Source organism: Manacus candei, unplaced genomic scaffold (genome assembly GCF_025592945.1).
Source record: "Manacus candei isolate 608988 ecotype Guabito, Panama unplaced genomic scaffold, ASM2559294v1 h1tg000028l, whole genome shotgun sequence".
Lineage (NCBI taxonomy): Eukaryota > Metazoa > Chordata > Aves > Passeriformes > Pipridae > Manacus > Manacus candei.
Window position 1 is genome coordinate 42,439,559 of NW_026138076.1, and position 26,243 is coordinate 42,465,801.

The following is a 26,243-nucleotide window of genomic DNA, read 5'->3' on the forward strand; positions in this document are numbered from 1 at the left end:
TATCCAACTAAGGCTCTGCAGGTACCCCCAGACCCCATCAGGTGACCTCACGCTGGTTACATTCACCTGTAATCCCCTCAAGCAAGGGCCTGGCTACTGAGAAATTACCTGTCATTGAAGTATAATTGATCTGGCTTCTTGGACACTGTGCTGCTGGGTTGTTGGGTTTGTTGTTTTTTTTTTTCTGATGCCTGGTAGAATACAACTGAATGGATAACTATAGCGTGAACAACTGGAATTTGCAACTGGACATAAATATATGGACAAGATCTTCTATATCAAACAGCATCAAGCACATCATATACCATAAAACATCCTTAATCAGATGCTTTAGCTCCTTGTATGGTACTACTTTCTAAAATGCTGTTATCTGCCTGCCTTGGCAGCCTCTAGAAGCAGTGTTATAATTTTCACTTTTAGTGGAAAATGGCACTTCTCTTCTACAACCCTCAAGGTTCAGAGAATTTTCAGAGCCTGAAATGGCTCTTCCAGTCTCAGGTTAAGTAGTTAAGAGCCAAAAGGGGATAATGCTGCAAGGTGCCTTTAACACCACAGTGTTAGAGATAAGGGATTTTGCAGCATTGTGGCTGAAAGAAATTCTTAATAGATAAAACTTCAAAATAAATATATGAATACATAAATCTAGAAACAAAGCATCTTTTTGTACCTCCTAAGCCTGTTTTAAATAAGGATATGGGAAAACAGTCTCCAGACAAAAAAAAAAGATATAAAATGTACATACAGATCTGTCTGTTATAGACAGAGGGAACAAGGCATCTGCTAGCATCTTGGATATAAATAGAGTGGGAAAGGTAATGGCAAATCTCCCATTGCCTTGAATGAAGCCAGGATTTCAGCCTTTTTTTGGAGCACAGTTTTAGGTTGTTGAAGTTTGGGAGTGCCTTTGTTAGGTTTAAAGTCTAGACTTAGACTGAAGCATTTTTGTCAGGCTTTTTAGGAACAGTAGTGGCCTGTGGTCAGCATTGAAACCCACAGCTCTTCATTGTTTAAGCAGAGAAAATTCTGTTAAATAGAAATATTACCTGTTTTTAACCTTCAAAATTATTTGGTGCCCTTTCTCACAGTCGAGTTGCCAAACCCAGGGCCCTAAGAAAGAGAATATGGGATATCCATTCCTTCCTATTTCAAGAGTGATGAGATGTGGGGCTTTTGTATGTACCTCATCCATGCTAAGAGCAAGCAGAAGCAAGCAGTTTAGAGCTCCTGTGTCCCCTCTCACCCCTTTCTGCTCCTCTTTGTGGGTTCTTACGGTGCAATGGTGGGTTTCAGGGGGTTTGAGCACTTGGGTTTTTTTCAGGTTGGTATTTTTAAAATACGTTTGGGAGAAAAAAATTAAGTTTGCAAAATCATAACTAAATATGAAAGTAATGAATGTTACTGGCCCGCGTGCTCTTTGTTCATCTGCACCACACGTAATGATTTCTAATTCAACCTTAATTACACAGTCCCATACAACTTTTTCCATTACACCTCTGCCTTGCTCATTGAACAGATTGGATAAGGTTCAATTAATGAGCAGCTATTCAATATCTTGTATTCTTCTCATTGCTCCATGTATGGTCCTGTGCCTTCACTGCTGATTACTATTCATCCCTTGCTCATAATACATAATTACTCAATTCTTACAGAGCTTTTTTATGGTGCTCACTACTAATATCTAAGTGCTTTACAAACATTGTTTAATTTGTGAGATGAGTAGTTATAACCCTTATTTTACAGCTGACGAGTTAAGGCGCAGATTAAGCTCAGACCTATCCACTGATTTGAGGTTCATGATTTATGAAATTTAGGACCTCAGGAAGCAGAAGTGCTTGGCATTTTACAGTATTTAGTATATTCAAAGTGCAATATCCATTGATTTTACTTATGACCATGGTCACTTAAACCACTGCAAATCAAACTCTGGATCGCAAGTTGGATACTCAGAAAACAAGAAGGATAATTAGTGTTTTTTCTTACTTATTATAAAGTATGTCCATAGCAGAGGAGGTGCAGTCCAATTCTCTGGGGCACTGTTCAACTGCCTCAGGTATTGAATTTCTCTCTCCTTTCTCTCTTTCTCTTTCTTCTTTAAATCCCCGTAATCCTTTGTGCATTTTGTTTTCAGTAGCATGCCAGTGTGAACTCCAAGGACAAGAATCCTTTTGACTTTGGTCCTGATTCATCCTAAATCACCATCTACGTTGTCCCCAGAGGAGGGTGTAGAAGTAAGGCAAAATGTAGTGAGAGACATGGAGAGTCAGATCAAAATTCAGGTTTTGAGGTGTTGGGAAGTCTAAGACTTCTTACCTGTTCAGCAACAGCAACTGGAGCAAGGTTCCTAGGTGGTCGTGTGCAGGAAACATTGATGGTGCTTCCTAAGAAAGGTACTTGCAGATAAATAGTGATAAGGTGCCTCAAGGTCTTAGGAGCTGTGCCTAAACCATTTAAACTGAGGTGAATTTGGGGAGACTGTAATTCAGCTTCTCTAGTACATGCTGATACTTGCATTAGTGGGAGTTTTTGTTACAGCTCCTCAAATTCATCCTTCCTTACCTTTGTTCACAAAGTACATCCCAACATGTTTAATGTTTTAGTTTGAGCCTTTCCACTGTTTAAATTTTCTGCGTAGGTTATCGAAATGCATAATTATGATGTGGTTAATTTACCACCTTTTCTGAATATTGTGCAGTATAATTTTTTTCTTTTTTGGAAGCTTCACTTTTCCTGTTGTTTTGTTTTAATCTTCCTTGTGTAAAGCTTTGTTTGAGTATGGCATTTCTTTGGTATGGCAGATATGCCTTAATCACTTTGTGCCTTCAGCACTATTAAAGACCGTGCTAAGGTTCATGGTTTATGAAAAGAGCAAATTTCATGTGGATTAACTTTGTCCAGGTGAGAGAACGTTGTCACAGAGTCACAGAATTGCTGAAGTTGGAGGAGACCTCTGGAGCTTATCTGGTCTAACCCTCCTACTTGGAACAGGTTGCTCAGCACTTTGTCCAGATGGGTTTTGGGTATCTTAAGAGTGGTGGTCGTAGGGCAGAGACTCCATATTTCCTCAGGGCAACCTGTTTGACCCTCCTCTCCATTAAAAAAGCGAAAGTATCCTTGCTCTTCTTGAAGACAAAAGTGACACCTGCATCCTTCTAGTCCGTGGGCATCTTGATTACCATGATCTTTCAAAGATAATCGGGAGGGATCTTGGTGAGGTGAATCATCTCCCTCAGTACTCAGGGGTGTAGTCTGTGATGTTCCATTTGTTATATGCTCCCTAGGCTGATCCTTCTTTTCTCAGGGTGAGTTTTCCTTGCTCCAGGCTGTCCCTCCACTGTTGCTTTTCAAGGCAAAAGGAAGTGCTTTGCATCTGGTTGATTCTCATCTAGAAAACAGGACATTTTTTATTCTATCAAAACATTGCTTTCCAATGGGCATTGCAATCTATTAGTTGAAAAGTAAATAGCTCTGACCAAAGGAAGTGTGTTGGGAGAAAACCAGCCTAAAGTTACCCTTCTGGAGGTTGGCTAATTGTTAGAGGAGCTCAGGCTCATGCCCTGACCTATCAAAGACCTCCTGCTGACTCACACTGCTAGTTAATATGAGTTTGTAAATGGGAAACTCAGACTTAAGAGCTCTGTCAAGTTTGAATGATATTTTGCAGTTCAAGATTGAGTCTCATGATTCCTAACAGATTTTTTTTTCTGATTTATTAAGTCATAATTTTAAAGAAGGTCCAGATGACCAGTAATAAGAGCAAAAGGCTGTAATGGAATTACTGTTTTAGACTGTAGGTTTTTATGTTTAATGAAATTACTCAGTGCCTCTCGCCTGGAAAAGAATGTCTGAAAAAATTCAAAAGGACTAAATAAATGCCTCAGAAAATAAATGTGGAAGGGTTATGTTTTTGAAATGTATTCTAGAGATGTAGAACGTAGGCTGACTTACAAGTCACAGGGTGAGAAAAATACCAAAATGGGAATAGTTCTGCAATAGAAAGACAGATGCATTATTTTAAAACACAATGTGATGTCCATAAAACAGAAAAAGAGTATAACAGTGATTTAAAAGAAAATTGTGTTTCTTTGAAACTTTTGGTACTGTTCTTGCAAGATGCCAGCAAAAGGCATTGCTGTTTGTGTGTCACTGAACATTATGATAAACAGAATATTTTGAGTTCTTATAATTTAATGTTTCACACCTTTTCCAGAAAAGGGGTCATTACTTTCGGCATTAAAGCAGTTGTATCAGGTTTCTACATCTCATCTTATTTGCCTTTAATTCTTCTTGATTCTTGCTGAAAACCATATCCAGAGTAGTGAAATTTTCTCCACACCTTTCCTATTCGTGGTGTATTTGGATTCATTTGAGCTATCAGGCCTAAGAACTAGAGCATGATTGTCTCATTTGTACCCACCCATTTATTTTACTTCCTCTGGAAATCAGGTTATGTTGCACTTTAATACAGAAAAGGCCTGGACCTGATGTTTTGAACTCACTGTTGCAAAACCTGCTTCCTCATGTAGCAAGTAACTAACAGGGACTGGTGTTGGAAGGAGACATATGGCAAACAATTCTTGCGGTGTCAGAGCAGGGTGATAGATGGCATTAAAAAAGGTAACTTTACTTTCTTAGGGAGAGACCGAACGATACGATGTGTGGGAACAGAGCTGAATAACTGAGCTGTATGGTTCTTCTACCAGGAACAAGTTGAACCGTGGTTTGAAGGTTTACAAACCTTTTCCATGCTCTGCACAAGTTCTGATGAGACTCTTCTTGATTAGGCTGGGAGAATGTTTTTAATTTAAAGCTAATGCCGGTGGGGAAGAAGTGCCATAGTTCTGTACTTTCAAAACTTGGGCTTTTATGCAAGTTTTCTATAAACATTTCAGGAATCCAACTATATCATTCCGTTTCTGAAAGGGCATTTTTTGTCTTGGGTATTTAGCTGTAGATGATTATTATTACATGTATTTTCACAGACTCATGCTCTAATTTTTTTTCTAAGAATAATTATATATTTGGAGCTAAGCATTCAATTATTTATTCATCCCTTTTACCACGTGGACGTAGCAAATGGACTTGTGTTAGCCTATACACCATATCATGCATGCAAATTCCACTCTTAACAATACTGCTTGAAATTATGTAAGTGATAGGTGCTAATTTTCTCTGATACAACAGAATGATAATGATGGACTATTGGGAAAAAATAATAATAAGTACTTCTTAGGTTGTGTGCACTAGCATACTAAACTATTCATAAAAATTAAAAAAAGGGAATGAAAAGACACTAACCTACTTAAAAATTATGTCTTTTACTTTCAGTCTTTTTAGTAATAACAGGAAGACAGTATTCCTACAGTGATAGCACCATATTCCTGAATGAAGCTATCAGGTTGTACATTCATTTCTGTTTGGGGAGGGTGGTTGTTATGAAGGTGCACACAGACAGCCAGTTGAATATTAGATTTTCAAGTGGTTTAAAGAGTCCTGAGAACTACAAGTGATATTTCATATTCTGTACTTCTGCAATGTCATCATGCAGGTACTCTGTGCTGAATGTAGGGCAGCAGGCAGTCTGTCAAGTACAGTATATTTTAATACAGCAACATTGCATACAGCTTTATTAAATAAATTAGGGTGCTGGATAATAGTGCAAGCACTTGGATACAGTGGACGCACCAAGCTGTATCTTTTTCTTGTTTTACTTCTGTTTTCTGAAGGAATCCACTTCCATGTAAGAAGTTGAGACAGAATACCTAGCAATTATTCCTTATTAATTATTCATTTCAAAGTAGGAAGAGGAAATATGACAAGGATGAGTTCTTTCACTGACTGTTTAATAATAAAAGATCCTTCGTGGAAAGCTTATGAAAAAGTGAAGGACATAAAAGCACAAGCAAAACATATGTATTAGTTCATGCTAAAAGAGTTCTGCGATGAGACAGAACAGAGTTGAGCAGCAGAAGGTTTTTGGACAGTATTTAGGTAAATTTGCTTACTTGAGCATCCCTTTTTTCATTGAGTTAGAAAATGTTCCAGAAATAGAGAACTGAAGGACAGTATCATCTTTCTGACGTTCATTTCATCCCTTCCTATTGCCATTCTCACACTCGCTGTATGTTCTGTTACCATTCCACTATGAACAGGAGAAAGGCCTTGTTACTGTCACTATTCTTTGTGTCCTTGAAGCCTTCAATAACAAGCTCACTATGCAAGAACACCCTTTTTTTTCCACAGTGGAATAAGGTGGGAAATGCTGTGTTTGCTTCTGCAATCAAAGGTGTGCACTTAGATTCCACAGTCAAAGATAGATCTAAAGTATTGCCAGATAATGCAGGTGGGGCTAATCCGAAATCCATATGCATGCACGTTATGTGGATTATGCAATCCATAATCCAAAATCAGTATGCATGTGGATTTCTTGGAGGTTTCACTTAAAATGAAGGTTGTCAATTGAAGAAGTGAGGGAAATCCTTAAAATTAAACTATTCCCATCCAGTTATGGGACAAATTTAAGATTTCAGCTGAAATCAGATCAGAAACAAAGGTTTAGAAAAAGAGAGGAGAAGGGCCTCTGGCACCCAGGAAGGGGCACAGAGCAGGCCACAGCAAAAAACATTTCTCCCGTTCCAGGCATGGAGGTCACGCCTTACAGTGGGTCTTGCCAAGACCAATAAAGGAAGATTAAATTTAAAGTGAGAGGAAGATACTTGTTCAGAAAAAAACCCTGGTGCTCAAGCCCATCACGTCTTTGTCAGAGTCTGAGCTGGCATGTGCTCGTGTGCATGTTTGGCTTGTGTGTCTCTGCTGTGCTTTTTTCATTTGCTCTGTGTGCTTCCTCAGCTTTCTGGGTCTGATCGGAGAAGGGTTTACAAACAGCAAATGCATTTGGAAACGTGAGGAATACGTGTGATAAACAAGGCCTGAGGGACTTAGGAGCCATGTAGCTGAGTCTGTAAAGGGGTAAAATAGCAAACCTGTCTGCGTAGGAGGGCAGTCAGAAAGGATTTCCGAAACAGAGGTCTAAACAGAGTCATCTGCAGCAGTGCAGTAGCTGTCCTGGAGCATGTTTTAGAAGATTGCTGAAGTCATCCTATTGCTTTTCTTTCCCCCTGGACTTTTTCTCAGTAAATATGTGCAGTGCAGGTATTATGTTTATTCACTGTTTGGTCAAATTTATTGTATGTATTCATTTTCATTAATCAGCCTGTCAGGGTTTGGACTTTTTTGGTTTTTTTCCATGGCATGTAAACATACTGTACCTTTTGTTTCCCGGGAACCCTTGACCCTCAGCAGAACCGTGGCTTCTCAGTGCTCGATTAGCTGGGTTAATTTCATTTTGCACAACTGTAACTAATGGCCATTTAAAACTGCCAGAAGCCCGCCGTGGGTTTCTCCTCGTGCCTGACCCTATTGGTGAGCAGCACATTAATCAGCGCTCTCTGTCATGGTTTATTGCTTAATGATGAGGGTTAACTGACCACTTCCTAGGAATAATGAAAAACAGAGGTCAGCAGTCACTGACTGAACAAAGAGAGGAGCTCTTTCGACTTGTGCTTCTACTCTTTCGTCCTCGGGCAGCGACAAATGTGTCTGCTCCACCACTTAAACGTGAACACTTATCTTTAAAGCTCATCTTAATTATACATCAATCCCTGTCACGTGTTTACCCAATTGAAACAATCAAAACCACTGAGCCAGTTACCTAATTAAAGTCAAAGCAATCATATGTGCAGGAAAACATTGCTTGGTTTGGCAAAGTCGGTTCTAGGAGTTTAGAACAGCCATGGTGTAACGTGTGGATGCAGCACTGGAACTCCCCAGACCAAACATTTTTATGATGGTTCAGTAATCCATGTCTCTCCTAAGTGCTGTACTTTAATTTTTGCTTGCAGATACAGAAGCTGCCATAATAACCCTTACTTGCAGGTTCTGATGATACTGGTTCACAAATTCACGTTAAAGGATACTTCTAATTTTCTTTTTCTCAGGTTTGTGGTTTTACTACTGGCTTTGGTTCGTGCAGGCTTCCCATAAATGGGATATCACTCTTGCTGCTGTGGTGGATGGCCTTGCTGGCTAGTGGGCACCCATGGCGAGGTGGGCAGAAGTTACCCCCTAGTTGAAAGGGCTGGGCAGGGAGTGTACCCTGGGAGAGAGCCCACATTCCTCTGCCCCCCTTCAGCTATAGGGTGTGCTTGGCTCTGCCTCCCAGCCAGAGGGGGCAGGCTGGGACTGCACAGCAGGAGTGGGAGCACAGAGCCTGCTCCTACAGAGCTGCTCTGCTCAGTGGTTAGGATCTTAAAATCCCATTTCCTCTTCCTGTGAAGTTTTAGAAAAGTAGAGAACATAAATTAAAAGTCAGTGGTTGTCACGTTTTCTAAGGTTATTTTTTTAACTTCTGAAGCTGAACTTCAGATTATGAGGGAAATTTTTCAGTCCCCTGTACAAGCACAGCATATCAAGTACTGTGGAACTGCTGTAACGTCTTCTGCTCTTCTCAGGAGCACGTGGGTCAAAGTGGGAGAGGTGAAATGGGATATATGGGGAACATCCATCTCTTGGTGTAGCACTCGCCTACTACAGCAGCATGTGATAGACCACTGTGAGGCCATGTAGAAGTACCCTGGGGGTTACTTCTGTTAGAAGTCTCTTGGGGGCCAAACAGTGATTCTTGAGGTCTATCTTGCATCCTTAAGTTTCTGTGGCTGCCATTAGCTGTTTTCCCTATGCTTACAGAGAGCAGCAGAGCATGGCATCAGGCTGTTTTGGGCTTTCCCCCTCAGACAGGCTCAACAAATGAAGTCCCAAGGACCATGAAAGCTTGTGGGCAGAGCAGCAGTTGTGTGCACGGGCACCTGGCTCCAGTTGCCTCGCATGGAGATCAGTACCCCAACCTGGGGGTAGTCAACCTCCTTGGAAATCAATCTCTTTTAAAAATCCTAAACACTCAGAAGAATCAAGTTGTGGGTGTGACAGATCAGGCTCAATGCATTTAGTAGACACTTATTTTTTGCCTTCCTCTTTGCTTCCCTTTGCTTTTGCAACCTGTGCCTTATTCCTCTTTCCTCCAAGGTTTTCCCTTGCTGCGTCTTGAGAGTGTGATGGGGATTTTCTGCATGGAGTCCCTGTGCCAAAGCATTGCTTGGCACATGGAAGAGGTGGCTGGAGCACTAGCTCAGCTCAGACCCGCTGCCCTGGTCCATGCTCTTTGCAGAAGGGAACTTTGGAGGTTGGCAGCCAACCTCCACCAAAACCTTTGCAAATCATATCACGTACAAACTGCAACTTTTCAGTATTTTATACTGTGATCCGTTATAATTTTAAGTGATAATGTATGAGATGGCAAAAGGCACATCTGTGGTATCAGAGCAGTGATGCTTCAAAGGGTCTGTCTCAAAGTGTGAAGGCTCTTGAGCTTCTCAAATATGTCTGTGAAATATGTAACACGGGAGAAAACCAACATGTTCCTCCCTACCCTTATTCACAAACTTACTTTGCACCGAGCTTGGGGCTTCTAGCTGATACATTCTTATACTCGCAAAATAAAATTCAGCCTGAGGCAGACATACAGCATGGAAAATTTCAGCCCCAACTGCTAATGTGTGGTAAAGTTATAAGCAATAGAAAATGAGGTCTTAAAATGAGAAGTGTCAGGCAAGCTTAACTATATGTAGACCTACCATATTCACTGATGATAATTTGGTTTTTGACAGATTTCAACCAATTTGCAGACTCATTTTGACATATACTATACAAAGAATGGGGAAAAAAAAGTTCCTGGAGTAGGACTCTCAGGCTTATAGGTATCACTTTGTAAGTAGTGAAAGCAATGATCAACCACATAGTCATTTTACCTTCTGCCAAACCTTTAAAACTGTATTGCATTAAGTCCATACAAAAAAAAAATCATAATATAAAATCAAGGCACTGATGCACTGAAGCTGAGACCTGTTGACTTTGTGCCAGTTCTTATCTCATTCTCATAAGTCTAAACGTAGGTTGCAGAAAAATGTTGAATTATAAAAATGTTGCAAAGCTTGCATTACTGCATAAACAAAAGCCTAGGCTAGCATGCTATTCAGGTATGCATATCCAACATAATTTTACTAACAAATGCTGACTTTCCAGAAAACACTGCAGACCTCTCTTTTGCCTTCCATAGCTGATTTTTTTTTCCTCCCCATTTATGATCTAAGAATCTGTCTAGGGTATTTCTCCAGAGTGGAACTACGAACTTCGCTTATTTGGAGCATCAAGAAGTGATTTTAAGACCAAACTAGGGGGCTTTGGATGAGGAGTAGGGGCACAGGGTTACCTTTAAGGTAATGTTTCTGGGAGGCCTTGTCTATCGGTTGAGAGGCTCGGGAATCCTATGGGCCCAAACGTGGCATTGGTCTGGAATGTTGTTTGGGGATTATATAGCAGGCTACATCCCAGCAGGGTTGTTTGCAGACTGCCTTCAGCTGGGCTTTGCTTTTTTTTTTTTTGGTTTGTTTTTTTGGGGGGTTTTTTTGTGGTTGGTTGTTTTGAGGAGTTTTTCCCAGGTGACATACAAAACGTGTGTGAACGGTAATCGCTCGTTCCCTGGATCAGGCCCTGGCAATCACTACATGACTTTTAAAGTGTCTTTCAGTAGAGCCCTGCTGACAGCTCAACAGTTATATAAAATGCTGCCTTCCTAAAAATCACTTCCCAGCAATGTCAGTGTGTGAAGAGCTAGGTGAATCCAGTTACTTTCCTGCTGGGATATAATTTGTTATTTTTCAGAACCATTCCATCTGGCTTACACAGTCTGGGGTAAAAATGTTTGCCTAATCGTATCTCTTTACCTGGGCAGATTAACTTGATGCTATATGTTTGTGGCAAAGTCTTGTGTACATGGGTAATGCTGTTCATGTTGAACAGTCCTGTTGTTTCACGGAAGATAAACTTTAGATGTGAATAACTCTTTTCACTCTCAACAGTAAAATGTGAAATTTGAAGCAATCTCCATCTTTTATGGTAGCTCATTTAGTCATAATTAATTCCTGTGAGGATTTCACTCGTATGTAGCCTAAATTTTTTTTCCTTCTTTAATCTTATTCTCATCATCAGGTCAAAATCTTTGTGTACTCTGCATTCTTAAAACTGGGCACATGCTTAGGTGCCCAAGGCAAAAGGGCTTAAAGCACATGACTGGAGACTTGAACTAGGCTGTTATCATTTCCCGTCTCTAATTATCAGAGAAGTTACAGGCGGGCAAAGGGCTACTTTAAATTTTCTTGGTAAATCAGTCCCTCTGGCTTCTAATCATTTCCGTTCCACTTCTCTGGACTTCCTCCAGTTTGTTTATATCTTCCAATAATGAAGTGCCTGAACTGCATACAATATTCCAGGTGTGGCTGCAAAAGAAATGCATAAAGAGAGCACTGCCATGCCAGGCTGCTCCACTGTGTAATGCTTCTACAGAAAGAGCCAGGGGTATTATTGGCACTTAATTCTCCTCTGCCGCATTGCTTCTTACATGCAGGTTATCCTCTCATTCCTAGGTGTCTTTTGATGGTGATGCTTTCCAAATTTTGCATTGTTACTGTGCCTTGTTGTTAACTCTTTATTTTGGATTTCTCTCTTGGTACATGCCGCAGCATTTTTTCCAACTGCAATTTTATTACTTGTTTCCTGTCTTTGCTTCCAGTTTCACTACACCCTTTTGTATTATTTTTCTCTCCATACTTATGCTGGCAACTCCTCCTCCTTTCTTCCTACTTCCAATGAAAAGATCAAAATAAGCAGTAGTCCCTCTGATACTTCACAGGATCTCTTCACGGTGTGATAAACTGTTTGAATCTGGCTGTCACTTATTCTCAGTAGGAATTTGCTGTAGAAGTTCCTAATGACAGAATTGGTGTAGGGTCTTTTCATCCCGTAAATCTTGCCAGATGATAACAGTGAAGTGGATTCTAGATTTCTTACTCGCTGTATAAACAGCTTTTTCAGGTGAGGAATAGGAGTAAAGAGAGGTTAGTGGATGAGAAGTGTAGTGGTTAAAATGAACTGGGCATTGTGCATCACCAAATAAATAAAATACATTTTCTGCATGGGTGCATCTCCCAACGGTGTTTCCATATTTGTGTACTTCACCCTTTAAAGTAAGTATTCGTGACCTACTGGGTGGATCAACATCTTCAGGGACCATTACCTTAGAACTACAAGGGGTAAGGATGCTCCTAGAGGCAGCAAGAGTGTGCTGTGCCCAGGAGGGAACTGCCAACCAGCACTATATTTTTCTGAAAAGAAATGGTGGGTTTTGTACACTGACGGCCTGATTTCCCCTTTTACTTGGTGTAGACATCTAACCTTGGGAAAAACAGAGGTAAAACACTGTCACTCCTATCCTGCAGTGTCTTCTGCTTGACTGTACCAGGTATAAATGGCTTTGTACTCTTGGACTAGTTTCAACTTTACCTTACCAAAAACACTAGTGCAGGAGAAAGTGTGGACCTTCAGGCAGCCCTAGAAAGCCCATGGGGATGATGCTTTGCTTCTTTCAGAGGAGAAGCTTTGCTATGATCATCTTCTACACTTTGTCTCGTGTTACAGCTACTTTAACTTTGGTCTTCTGGTTAACTGAAAGTTGGTGTGTCTCTTTGGAAACCCCCTGAAAACCAGCAAAGACCAATCTTTCCACATAACTTCTTAATTATTTCTGCATGTGAGTTTTGGCTGTGCTCCAACATTGAAATCATTATGCTGTTTCAGAGTGTAAATAAGTGGGACTGGATTAATAAATTGTATGAAACATGGTGCCACACTTCATTATAATTCACTTATCAAAGTGGAAAAACCTTTTAGTACATAAAGTGCATCTGCTTTCAATTTTCATTTTGATCTTTTCTTCGTGTGTTTTCAGTGTACCTTTTCAGGGAGGTTTTTAATGCTGTTGCCTGGCAGTTTCAAAGTTACTTCTGAAGATGGCAAAACAGAGCCTAGCAAATTTGGAATGTATAAGGAAAAGCACAGAACTGGATTATCCTCTCATAATTATAAATTGGGATGCAATACATCACAAGGAAATATGGCACAAGTAGAAAGTAGATTGGTTTTTTTATGTTAGCGACCTTTTTAAAATTTCCTTTTTCTTAGTGCAAATTTTATAATTTTTTTTCTCACAAAACATGTTTCAGACGAGTGGATTTTGCCTTTAGTCACTATCATTTTCCCAAGATAAAACAATGGCTTTTGATGCCAGTAGTGAAACCCACAATTTATAGAATACAAAAATACGTTGGCAACCACGAGAACTGTGGTTAAGCTCATACTATGGCTTTACACCAAGTGACCACCACCCTCATTATCCCTCTCCTTCACTGACCTCCCTTGCAAGCCTTAGATCCAGCAGCTGTTGCTGAAGAAACTGAACTCTGGCAATGGCTGGCTCCTGTCCCTTTAATGAGAAAATTGCTGTGTTTTCTGAAGATTAATCCAAAGTATTTTTGTGCTGTTGATACACTTCTTGTAAGCAATGACATTTCAGTTCACGTGAGTTTGTATTAAATAGCTACTTGCAGGAAACTAAAATGAGTCCAATCTGCTCGACACTACAAGGATTTTAATTATGAAAATTGAACTAGAACTCTAAGAAATCTGTGTTCAGACCTGCCCATTATGAAATTAATTGTGAATAGACTGAGGAGTTTTCTGGTTTGTTTTTCTTAAATGTACTGAATGCAAGGGGTAAGGATACATAACGTGGAGGGGCAGCTACCCTAATCCAGGGGTGAATTCTGGATATAAATGAAATATTAATTGTTTAGTTTTCACCAAGCACAACAAATTTTGAAACAGCAATTGCATCAATTCAGCAGAATGATATTTGAAAGCAAAATAAAAAAATTGGATTTATGTCTTGGTGGTATTGTATTTATGCCCCAAGATGCCTTTTTTCCTGTGGTCCTATGCCCCTTTTTTCCAGTTTTGTTTTCAGTGGCTGACGTCATTTGGACTGAAATTTCACATATTCAGTTTTACCTGAATATCCGTTCCCTTCTAATGAAAAGAAAGTTTGATCCCTTCAAGATGTCACTCTGGCATATGAATTGTGTGTCTGAAAAGTTTTGTGTGCTTCAAAAGAAGATGACTAGTCTATTTGTTTTTAACTTCCTGTGGCAACTTTATATGTGTCAAAAATGTCAGATGCAGATCAAATAATCTATGGCTTCAGTTGCTCAGGACCTAGAATGATTCCACTATGAAAGGTCACTTTCTGTGGCAAAGCAAATTGCAATTCCTGTTGAAAAGGTGCAGTAAGGCAGGCATGGGTCCGGCACCCGGTGTGGCAGCTGCCACTGAAAGGCAAGCTTTGCTCTTGCTTTGAGGTCACTCAGGTGCTGGTACCACGGCTAAGGTGTCAGATCCACCATCCCTGGCTGAAGGGGGTCCTGGGGCATCACTTCTGAGATCATCTCCAATAAAATTTGGGGTAATTAGACAAACCTTTGATTCATCAGTGTTTTTGCTGCTCTGTGATACTTTGCTCAGCCTCTGGAGGTCAGATGAGTAAGGCAAGGGTGAAGGAGATGTTTCCAGGTCCCGTTCAGGGGTTTTGTGGACAAGGGCCTGTGGCTTCCCAGCCCTGAAATTCTGCACCTGCTTTGGGGAGTGGTACTTGGAAAATCCTGCTCATCCAATTAAAGATGGAAATAGCAATCATAATTGGTGTAATACCCTTTCTGCTACTTTGCACCTTTTGTTTTAGGTGGTTGTAGTATTTTAACAGTAAACATACTGTGAAATTTCATTATAATTGTCAGATCTTCTTTCTGCTATCCCCTAATCCTCTTCCTTCTGAGTATTTCTTCAGATTCATCTGGATAACAGAGCTGAGATTCCTGATAAAAACAAACAAATGGAGAGAGAAAAAGAAGAAAATAAATAGGCAGACAAGTACCTATTGCAAAGGGTAAAACAGACCCCTTCTCAAAAAGTCAGCAAACAAGTACAGAGAACTTTTAAGTTCACTTTGGTGAACATCTGATATTACTTTGGTCAACATTTCTGTGTTTGGGATCTCAATAGATACTTCTAAAAGGCTCTGTTGTGATAGTATTGCTTGCAGCCTTTAAAAGAAAATTATTACTGACCAGGGTTCTAGAAGAAAATATTTGTCAACGTATGTGCTGGCAATATTTTAAATCGCTGCTATTATACATAATAATATTCATTATTATAAATTTAGCATATTTCCAGACTGAGCTGTAGTAAACTGTACATGAAAAATGCAAGAGAAAAATATGCTTTGAAGATAATGTGTCATTCACACAGAATAAAATTTATGATCTGCTGAGCATGCTAAATGCAAGAACATAGCAGAGTTGAGCTTCAGAATGTTTGCAAAAACCAAAGGGTAGCTAGTGTAAAAAAAAATTAACAGAACATTTTTTCATGGAGATCAAGAGTTGTGGAAAGTTTTACTTTGTGAAACAAACTGCCTATTTTTCTAGTAATATCTTATATAAATAGCATGCATCTTAGTGGAGTCAGCCTTGAATTGCAAATTATAAAATGGAGTTGAAAAAACACAGAATAATGTCGTGCATCTTATTTTTGTGTCTGTCCTACGAGAAGTTCTCTCTTAGTTTGCCTGTTCTGTATTATTGCTGCAAAGACATTTTGATACGTGAGAGTATCAGCAGGATGGTGGGGCAAACTAAGCAGTTTGAAGGAATGAACAGAGGGTAACAGGCTTCAGCCTCATGTGTGCTTACAAATACAGATAATTTTGTAGAGGTGAATATTTTCAGTATAGTATTCACTGAAGGATCATGGCTCAGGGAGCCATAGAGTCATTCAGAAATCCTTACATTACGAATTAGCACTCCATATTCCAGAATACGCCCCCCACACCCTCTCGAGCATTTCCTTGAATGAACTTGGTATTTCACACAAATCTGATTTTACACTGTGTACTTCCTGAAATCCAGTTGTAACAGTGAGCTATTTGTAGAGCAGGTTACTACATCGCGTATGTGAATGTAGCAGATTGGTTGGCCACTTTTTATCAGCAAAAACGGAAGGGCATTTCAGTTGCAATTTAAGACTTTTGCATGATGCTTATTTAAAAAGTCTTTCCAGACTTTTTAGACCATCTCCTGTGCGTTGAAATTTTCCACTAAAGTGCATTGAAATTTGTAGCATGTCAGGAATGCCTTATCAGATTTTTAGCATGGGAAAGAAAAAGTGTACATCATGCATGCAACATGATCTCTGTCACATGCACTACTCTGCAGATAACAACATCTAAAGACTTCAAAAATATTCAGTTAAAATTTAAGCTAAAGTGGAAATTTGGAAACTTGCTGTGAGAGGAAATGCTGTAAAGCATTTGATGTGTGATTTTTGTCAAAACAGCATCCTCTAAAGCTCTAATTCTCACTCTCGGTATCACTGTATCCATTATAATCTAAAATCAAAAGCAATTGAACTGAAAACTAGTTTCAAAACAGAAACAAATGATTTCTTTCAATAACATGATTATTCTGGTATTTGTAGATATTTTTCCTTGGTTTTCCTTCTAAACAGATTTCCAGTGCTGTGTGATCTCACTGAATTGGAAATGCTTTGCAAAGATCAGATACTTTTCCTATTCCTTTTCTCTGCTGTCTAGCATCATTCAGCATTTCTCTGACCACATGAAAAGGGAATTATCTCATAGTCCATCATGCGGTTGTGTTCAGACTTCCAGCAAACTGAACTGGAAGCTTACTTAGGTCTTCCGGATTTCAGGAGGCCCTGGTTGTCCTCTGTGACCGATTGTTGATACGGCTGGTTGGCATGAGTTCTGCCTTCCGTGGAGATGACAGTGGGAGCCCTGGGGATGGTTTCAGGACCAGTTTGGGGCATATCATGTGGTGGTGGGCTCATTCTGTCTGGATAAGAGGATGGTTGGAGCACCAGGCACAGGCTTGGAGGGTTTTCAAAATTCTGCATTGTATTTTAAGCATGGCATAAGAAAATGTGCCCATGGACCTCAAATGTGATGTGTATACAAATACTTTCACGATCACTTGTCTCGCTGTCGTTAGCAGGTTTCGTCCCTGCTGGATGGTTTCTCCTGCAGAAAATAGTAGCCTCTTTTGGGCTACATCCCATGCTACCTTGCCAAATTTCCTCTCCCTCCTTGATCCCTCTCATCGGTGCCCTTTCAGTCTGCTTAAAATAGTGAGTGAGAACCATTTTGATGACTTCTCGTCTCCTTTGCCAGGATCACCAGACCGTTCCAATTGTTTTTGTTAACCTGGTCTCAGCCCAGTGTGAAAGCAAGTTTCAGGAGAACGTGAAGGAGCAGGAGACAGTCTTCATTTCAAAACTGGCAGAAAACTGGAGTTTGTGCTCTTTGGTGTACATAGGAAGGGCATAACAATATGGTAATTTGGAAAGTGTTATGCTTATTAAGCATCAGGGAACACAGCCCTCCTTGCTTCAGTTCCAGAAAAAAGGGGAATCAGCCTTATATCTGTGGTCACTGTCGGAGGAAGCTCTGGTAGTTCATCTGTGAGCACCAACGGATGTGCCTGTGCTTTTAAATAGGCCCAAACTGGGGTTTCTAGACCCTGCAGGAAATGGTGCTGTTAACACTCTGTTTTTATCCCTGTCATCAGTAATTTTAGTATACTTTGCTTGGGTATATTAAATCAGATGTAGCCATACCTTTTACTAAACTGTAAATGTACAATATGAAATTACCAGTTACTGGCTGAATGGAGGAAATAATACATTTAGAAGGTAAACGTGAAGACTGAAGAAAGAGTTTATAGAACAGGGGAGGGGTAAAAGTCTTGAGGATGAAAGTAGGTAAAGAAAATGGTTGGAAAATAAATTTTATTGAAGGAAAGAAAAAGGAGGGGGGAGTAGAAAGTAAGGAGACTTATGAAAATATCATTAAAATGGTAGCTAAAAAATAATCCAGTAAGATAAAAGGGTAAAGAAACTGAAAGATATCTTGGGATCTAGAAGTAGCAGAAGGTAATTTAGAATGAGAAGCAAGCAGGAAATATCCCAGATGTGATGAATATTTTGCCAAAGTAAAAGCAAATTTTAATTAAGCCTCTAATTTATTATAAAGGAGGTAAAACTCTAAATTCTTGTTTCAGGGAAGGATTTAGTTTATACCTATGCTATAAGCATAATGTGATAATGTTAATAATAGACCAGTATTGTCAGCTTGAGTGATTGTCAGATCAGCCTTTGTCTGCAGCCAAAAAGCATGTTGTCTGGGAATGATAGAGGCTGTGGAGTAATAAGGGAGATAGACCCTGAAGTCAGACTGAATTTTGGGAAACCCTGAGATTCAGTATCTTAAATACAAACCCTGAGCATTTGCTGTATAAAATGAAGGGTCAATGTTCATATCTAAGTTCTGTACCATGGCTGTGGCATTTATAAGCCTATTCTGAATTTACACATCAATCTCAGCATGAGGAATCAAGTTTATTAGTTTGCCGTGGTCAGACTGGACTGGTTTAAACAGAGCTGAGGAAGTTAATTATCCAATGTCTCAGGTGGGTCTAGCAATAAGTAACTAGTTATGGAGAGAGGGACTGGCCGTGGGTGCAGCCTTTGGAGCGGTGGTGGGGGACAGGTCCCGCCGTTGCACGTGGATGGATGGCGGACTGGGAGGGACTGCCCTAATCTGTTTCCCAGGTTGTTCGAACCAGTTCAAGAGCAGTAAAACAAGGTTATGTAATTGACATGTGATGTAGCCTAAAATAGTGACTGCAAACATAGGCTGCTGTTGCTGGGCAGTTGTCAACTGCTTAAAAAAAAAAAAAAAGAAAACAAAAAAAAAAAAAAAACAGAAAACACTCCCTTAACTGTGTAACAAATGGGCCTTTGAAATGAAAATGCAGCTCTGATTTCCATTGACTAGCAGGCATTTTCTTTTTTTTTTAATTGCAAGAAATAGAGGCTTTGTGAAAACTGAAATTTGAAAAGAGATTCATCATCGTGCTTATCGTGCTGATCTATCTGAGAGTACCTGCCTGCTGCAGATGGGGAAATAAAAACCTCAGGTATATGCAGTTTGTTTCTTGATAGTGTGATACAACTCCTGTCAAATAGGAAATCCTTTTCTGTGTATGGAAAATAATTGTGGCAAGTCTTAGCAGTAATTTTGTTTGTATACTGGCCATTAAAGGGTAGAAATAGTTTATTTTTATTAATTGAAAGAACTTATATGGATACAGAGGCAACATCCATTCCACAAAATCTGCGAGGGTTTTGGAGCTGGTTGAAAGGAACATATCACATCACAGTGAGCACAAACGAGAGGTTAGGATGTGCAGATTATGTGATTTCTTGCTGTAGGAGGAAAAGCCCTTGATCTGGGCTATATAAGAAAGCAGAAAAACCTGATGTTAAGTTCTGTTTGCTGACCAGATATTCTTGAGGTGAGAGGCTTCCCTCAGAAAATCCTGGTGATTTTCTGCAGCATGTTTGCTTTGTCTTTCCTTTAGCAGGGAAGGTCTGTAGCTCAGGTTGGAAGGGATGCACAGGCTCGTGCAGTCTGACAGGCTGGTGGGTAAAGGGAAGGGACAGTGTTAAGAAATAAGAAATATTATACATATACATTATTGTGGAGATAATCTTCCCAGTTGGGAAATATGGAGAAACTAAGCGCTTATTCCAGCCCGGAAGCTGCTTTTGAAAGGGATTCTAGCTCTTAACTGCAGGTCTGCAAAGCAGGGCCTGGAGGTGGCTTCCAGCTCCTCCCTCCTCAAACCCTGGAAGAAGGCTTGGCTTTCTGGCAGCCTGCAAGGAGAAGACAATTTTGCCTGCAGTTTTCTGAGTCAAAGGCTTAATTCTCATTGTGGAGGAAGAAGGAAAATTTTACATGCGTTTTGATGCGCTTCAGTGAGACACTATTTTAAAAGCTGAGGTTTTTTTTTCAAACTACTTCTGCTTCATTTGGTCCTCAGCTGCCACTCCTGTTTTCTCACTTTCCTGCCCTTTTGCGAGGCTTCCTCAATCATGTCTTTGTCTTGGGACCCACAGGCACACTCCCGTTTCAGACCTTGTACGCGGAGTGGATTTTGGACTTTTTCCTTCCCTCTCTCAGTGGCTTTTGCAGTGAGTGTGTAGCTCTAGCAGAGGGGCAAAAAGAGAGTTGCCTGCCCAGGTAAAATCAGGAAAGAACGTGTGGAAGGCAGCGGTGCCGCAGGAGAGGCGCTGGTTGTTAGTGGCACACAAGTGAGCATGAGTCAACAGCCTAATGCCATTGCCAAAGGCCAGCTCTGGTCCAGGATTGCATTAGCAGGGCTGTTGTGTGCAAGATGCAGGAAATAACCATTTTATTGGCCTTAGTGATGGTGAAACTCGGCAAGAAAAATGCTCTCTGTTTTATGAAAGAAGCTGGAGCAGAATAAGAGGGATGACGACAGATTTAGAAAACATGACCTATGAGGAAAGATTGAGAGAACTGGATTTGTTTAGTCCAGCAAAGAAATGGGGAACATAAATCTTTTGATAGGCAGGAGATTGTTCTGAGAAGGTGGTGATCTATTGCTGTGTATGTCTTAGGGGAAGTGTGAACGTCTCTTTCAGTTGCAAAAAGTATTCCCATTTGGGTGAAATTTAAAGTTAAAACTAACCAGTTTCAAGTATGGCTAATCACTAGCCTAATCATGTAGGAAAGTTGCAGAATACCTTTCCTCAGATTTTAATACAAATATAAAGAAAAGAAAAACCCTGCCTGAACTGTGAAGCTAGTCTTATCATGCTTCCATGAGTGGGCTTGAGTTAAACATTCTTTGGATCCTCTTCTAGCACTATACCTTTTTTCCTTACGAAATTTAACATTTGATCGTAGTAGTTGCTATTTTAACAGGAGAGCAGAAATGTAGAATACTAGTTAATGACTTGCAGTTCCTGACTTTGACTTCAAAAACATGGGGGTGAAAAAAAGGATTTTTAGGAGGAAGATAAAACATGTGGAATGTTTCAGAAATTTCTGTAATTTTCTAATTTTGCCATAGACAGTAACAGAAATTATACTGACAAGAAATATCTATATCCTGCTCTTTTTGCAGCCTTACCTGTATGGAAGTGTGGCCGCCCTTAAAGAGTGCAGCAGTGCTCTGCACATGTACATAAGTTTATCTTAGCAAGTCAAGTTTTGGGACTGGTGGCTCAGTCACTCTGGTGGAGTTTTAGAATGGGGAAAGGCACAACTTCTGCTGTAGCCTAATTCATCGGCCGAATAAGAGCAGCTGCTTTTCTCCCCTCCTTTGCTGCTGAATTTTGCTTATTCAAGAAAATGCAGTAAGAGGGAAGGCTGGATTTCATGACTACTTCCTTTTTGTTTTCTTTTGTAAGCCTATAAAAAGCAAGGAATTAGAGAGTCTTCAGAGGTGAGAGAGTTAGAAACATATAGTGTTTTTGTGTGTACATTTGGATGTGTCATTCCATAGTATGCAGTGGCACAGTAACCTGGAAGATGTAAACTTTAATTTTCCTGTAGCTCTACTGCTAACAGGACAGATCTCCCTTTCTTCTTAGTGTGTAACTGTGTAGTACCTATTCATTATTTATTTTGAACAGAAAATTTTCCTCCCATCTTTTGTAACTCAGTATTTTAGATGGAACAGGAATTAGCTCATGTAAGTGCACTTAATGATGGCATATATAAAAATTACTTTTATCTTAAGGCATTTAGCACATGGGAGATGAAAATCAATACCTACTCTGTCACTTTCCAGCCCACTTGTGGGTGATTGAACAGGATAAAAAGAACAACAGGATTAAGCTAAACACAAACCGCACAAGAAGATCGATACAACTCTTGAAAAAGTCGGAGATCTAGCACCACAAGAACATCACCCTCTTTTCAGGATGGTTCCATCACCTCATTGAGATCCTGAAGAACCCTAGAGGTCTTAAGAGTGCTGCATCAGTTTCAGATATGTGGGGTTTTGATTTGATTCTGAAGTTGAGGGGCCTTGGAGAGGTGCAAGCTACACAAATGGGACGTACTGATTCATTATGAGTGTCTTTGCTTTTACTTACTGTACAAAATTGATTTTATTTTAAATATTCCATACTTGATTGTGTGGAAATCTGAAGCCATTTTTTTCATTATAGATGACAAACTTTTTAACTGAAAAATTGTCTGTTATTTTTTTTAGCTGTACTCTGCATAGAGGGTTTGCTGGAGTGTTGATCCGTTCTGGTTTTTTTAAGGGTTTTCAAGTTACTTCCATTAATGTAAGCTTTAAGATGACTGAGATTATATAATTTTTTTTTAATTAAAAAAATTGAATAATTGATCTTTGCTTTTTAGAAAGCAAAAGAAAAGAATCTGATACCTACTCTGTCAAGATTTTGAACCATACATTATTACTCAGAGGTGCATGATTCAAAAATTGATGAACCTTTGCTAAGTTATGTTTTCTGAAATTGTCTGATCTAGAGTTGACAGACCAGAAAGCAATAATTGCAGGCTACCTAAATCATTTGAAGGGAGACTTATGGAATATTTTGCTATTGTGGGAATATTTCTTATAAAGTTACACAGTGACAGTATATGAATCAAATAAGCATTTCCACAATATTTAAGAATGCAACCCGAGTCATTATTCTGCAGTACATAAATGTTAACTTCTTTTTATTAAGCCCATTAGCTTTTTAAAGCAATAGTGAAAAATGTTGACTTAACAGGTGTACAGTTTTGTAGAGCAAACTGCTTTCGGGGTTATTCTGCAATAGGGTTCATTTTGCAGTGTTAGATCTGACTTGTCATATTAATAGCCTGCACCCGCCTGTGGAAACCTAAAAATGGTATTGCAGTTACTCTATGATGTACAAAGGACATTGTACCAGCACTGAGAAATTGTACCTGCATTCCTGGCAGAAAATAACCGTTTTTTCCCTCATTCCGCCCCCCCCCCCCCCCCAAAGAAAAGATAGTATGCTAGTATTTCTAGGGGCATATAAACCACCTTTATGCTATATATCATCATTTTAAATGCTTTTGTTTTCTCCTTTAATGTTAGTTTCATGCTGTCTGCATGATAGTTCTTTGGGAAATGTGCTCAAGTCAGTACAGAGCAAAAATGCAAATAGGAATGAAGTTGACTCTTTCTGTGTGTATCTTGATTTTGTATAGATCACATCATAAAATAAACATTGTGTGATGAGCAGGTTTTCATTTTGTGATTAGCTGAGAACTTTGTTTTTCTTGTTTAGCAGGCCTGCTTAAAAACCAGCTGATAGATACTGGTGCTGTCACTACACTGTATTATTGATTTTAAGCCTGATCTAACTTATTCATTAATTATTTTGCCTAAGTTTTATTCTTTTTCATCTGTGTCACAGTACTAGATAAAGTCCCTTAATAAAACCCTTATTTCCCCGTCTGCTTGTTCTTTAAACATCTAAAGCATCATCTAAATGATGATACCTTTGTGATACTACAGTAACACTTAGTTTACTTAAATAAAATTGCTTTTCTTTGTGGGAAGTGCTCAGTGAAGAGGTTCAAGAAACAACCCAAGCTTCAGTTCGTCGTCTAGATAGATAACATTGGGTAAGGGGAAGGGAAGTCAGATGCAGAGATGTAAAACGACTTATCTGAAATTTTAAGGCAAATTCCTGAAAGAACCTAAAACAGAAGCCAGGTCTCCTGTGTCCCATGAATATTCTCTTTGTCTTTCCCTGGGGAAACATATGTGTATTATGGAAAATATCTTGGCAGACATATTTTATACCTCTTGTCCTACAGCAGCTCTGTCCCTGTATCAAGCTACATCTTTGCTCCCCCTCCCCGCACACATTGGCCCGTGCCCATTACAGTGCAGCTCTGATCCTGAGCTCTGCCTGGACTTCTCCTCCCCTCCTACAGCTCCTACTCCTTTCGGTCATTGGCGTCAACTTTAGCATTATTTTCACAGCTCTGGGGTTTCTGCACATTTGTTCTGGCCACCCCAGATCCCTGTGTGCCACCTCTGGATCAAGGCGCCTAAAATAATCTTTTCCTCTCGCTTCTGCTGTCACACTACACCAACCCCTCCTGGCTTCCTTTATTCTTCTGCATCAAATTCAAGCACTGAGCTTTGAAAAGTCCACGTGGGAGTGCCCTTGCCTGAGACACTGCATCCGTTTGCTCCACCTGTGTTCCTCCCATGGAGTGAAATGCCTTTTGAGTCTGCAAGTTCTCAAATGCCAGCTTATTTCCCTGGTTGCCATGTATTTCCCTTCTGCTAAATGTTGTGCATTAAATACCTGCTGTTTCTTCAGGAGTGCTTCTGTGGGGCTTTACATAAATGAAATAATACAGTTGTGATTTAAGCCTGTTTTGGTAAACCATTTAGAAACCTTCTGCTATATAGAAAGTAACTGATTAAATCAGCAATCAAGTACTTGGTGAACTGGTTGAAGAGAGTGGAATATACTGGGAAAGTTAACCCCTGCTATGCGTTTCTGCTTTATATCCTGAACTTCTTGAGCATGAGAATGTACCAAAATTTAGAGTTGTCAGAGTGCTTTGTGATACAGTACATGTAAAAAGATTTGAAAAAGCTCAAACTAATAGTTTTTTTTTCACTAAAAGAAAAACTCCAGTGTTGTGTAGAAAAAAAAGGTAATGAGATCTCTCTTGAGAGTGACACACCAAAACTTTTTCCTGAATTAAAAAGGAGAGATGCTCCTAGTAAAGACCTGTGACAACTCACCAAGATCATTTGGAAAGGCTAAAGAATGAAATTTGAAATGTCTTCATTAATAAGAATCTTTAAATGACTGCAGAACAGCAGAGAAGAACAAATTTGAATTCTGTAAATATATCCTCTAATAATGCATTTTATTTTTGGTCCATTCAGGACAGCACAATTACCTGTGTGCGGGAAGGAATGACTGCATAATTGATAAGATTCGAAGGAAGAACTGCCCAGCCTGTCGATTACAGAAATGTCTGCAAGCTGGAATGAATTTAGGAGGTAAGCAGAATATTAATAGTTTGGTCTCTTAATTTGATTAGGCGAAAACAGTGGAAATGTGCAGCCTTTTTACGGTTCTGGCAGCTGCATAATCTCAAAAGTTTAAGGTGGAGTTATCCTGAAAAAGTGCTTAACAGCTGATAAACTCAATTGCCATTCTAAATCAGGTTTTGGAGATATATATTTTATGGCCCAGAAGACAAAAAAGAAAAGTGGGTGTTCTATGATGACAGTAATTTTAGTGGAATGTCGTAAGCTAAAAGTGTTAAGGTTTCAAATATTGCATGCCTTTTTTTTTGTGATGAGCATTCTCTTGAATTCTGAAAAACATTTTGCGCTATCATGAAAGCAAATAAGCACATGGTGAAACTTCTCAACTTTTTTTGTTGCGTATTTGGAATTTTTGTGGATTTATTTCTCTGACTGTTAGGATATGCAATAATTTTGATGATGTTACTCCATCATTCATGTACCAAGAAAAAAAGGCAAAATTTTTCTTATTAATTTTCAAAAGTATTTTGAAAACAGCATGATAACAAAATCTTTAGTAGTTTTCTCTGTTATTTTAATTCTTCAATTGCAATGTCTGCACCTTTCTGACTGTGCTTCAGTGGGCATCATGTTTCAAACCATCATCTGAGCAAATGGTAGTATACATCCCTTTTTCCTACCACTCTTATGTTTATTATGTTGACTGTGAACAGGGATTTGGATACTGCTGCAGGTCCTTTCTCTGATGCACAGAGTAACCCTTCCCTTAGAGTGTTTTCACTATACAGAAAATTACAACATGGATATATTAATTTCTTCCTGTATCATTTCCTATCTGACAATTTGCTTTTTGTCCTTCTGGATCTGTTCTCCTAGCAGCTCAGTTTAGTTCTACAGACAGATTTAGCTGCTTGTCTTTCATAGGTTATATGCAAAATCTTGGTTTCTGCCTGCTGCCTGGTACCTCTTCCTTCCTTGTAGACTTCTTTTTCTGTCTTGTCTCCTGGCAGAAATACTCAGACAAGCCACACCTTACTTTTTGGGGGAAAGTAGCCCTGTTAAGATCTCTTTCAGCCGCTTTCCCAGTTTTGAGATACTGCCCTACCCTCTAGGCCCCTTGTTTCTTTTTCCCAAGGGAAAACAGGGCCCCATTGTGCCTGCTGGGGAGGTGGCAGCTTTCCCTTAGTTTTGACCTGGACTATTGAATCTAGGAAGGGAAACAGAATGCACCTTTGTTTGAGGAAGCAGAAGCTCCATGGTAGTAGCTCCTTCATCCCAGAA

The 26,243-nt window shown here is 39.6% G+C and overlaps 1 protein-coding gene across 7 annotated transcripts in view; it reads left to right on the forward strand.

Moving 5' to 3' along the window:
- NR3C2 (nuclear receptor subfamily 3 group C member 2) overlaps positions 1 to 26,243 on the forward strand; it is a 205,641-nt gene that overhangs the window by 125,457 nt on the left and 53,941 nt on the right. For all 7 annotated transcript variants that reach the window (XM_051790912.1, XM_051790914.1, XM_051790911.1 and 4 more), the window contains one exon: positions 24,855 to 24,971. In XM_051790912.1, the coding sequence (XP_051646872.1) occupies positions 24,855 to 24,971 (117 nt within the window). The remainder of the gene's footprint in view (positions 1 to 24,854; positions 24,972 to 26,243) is intronic.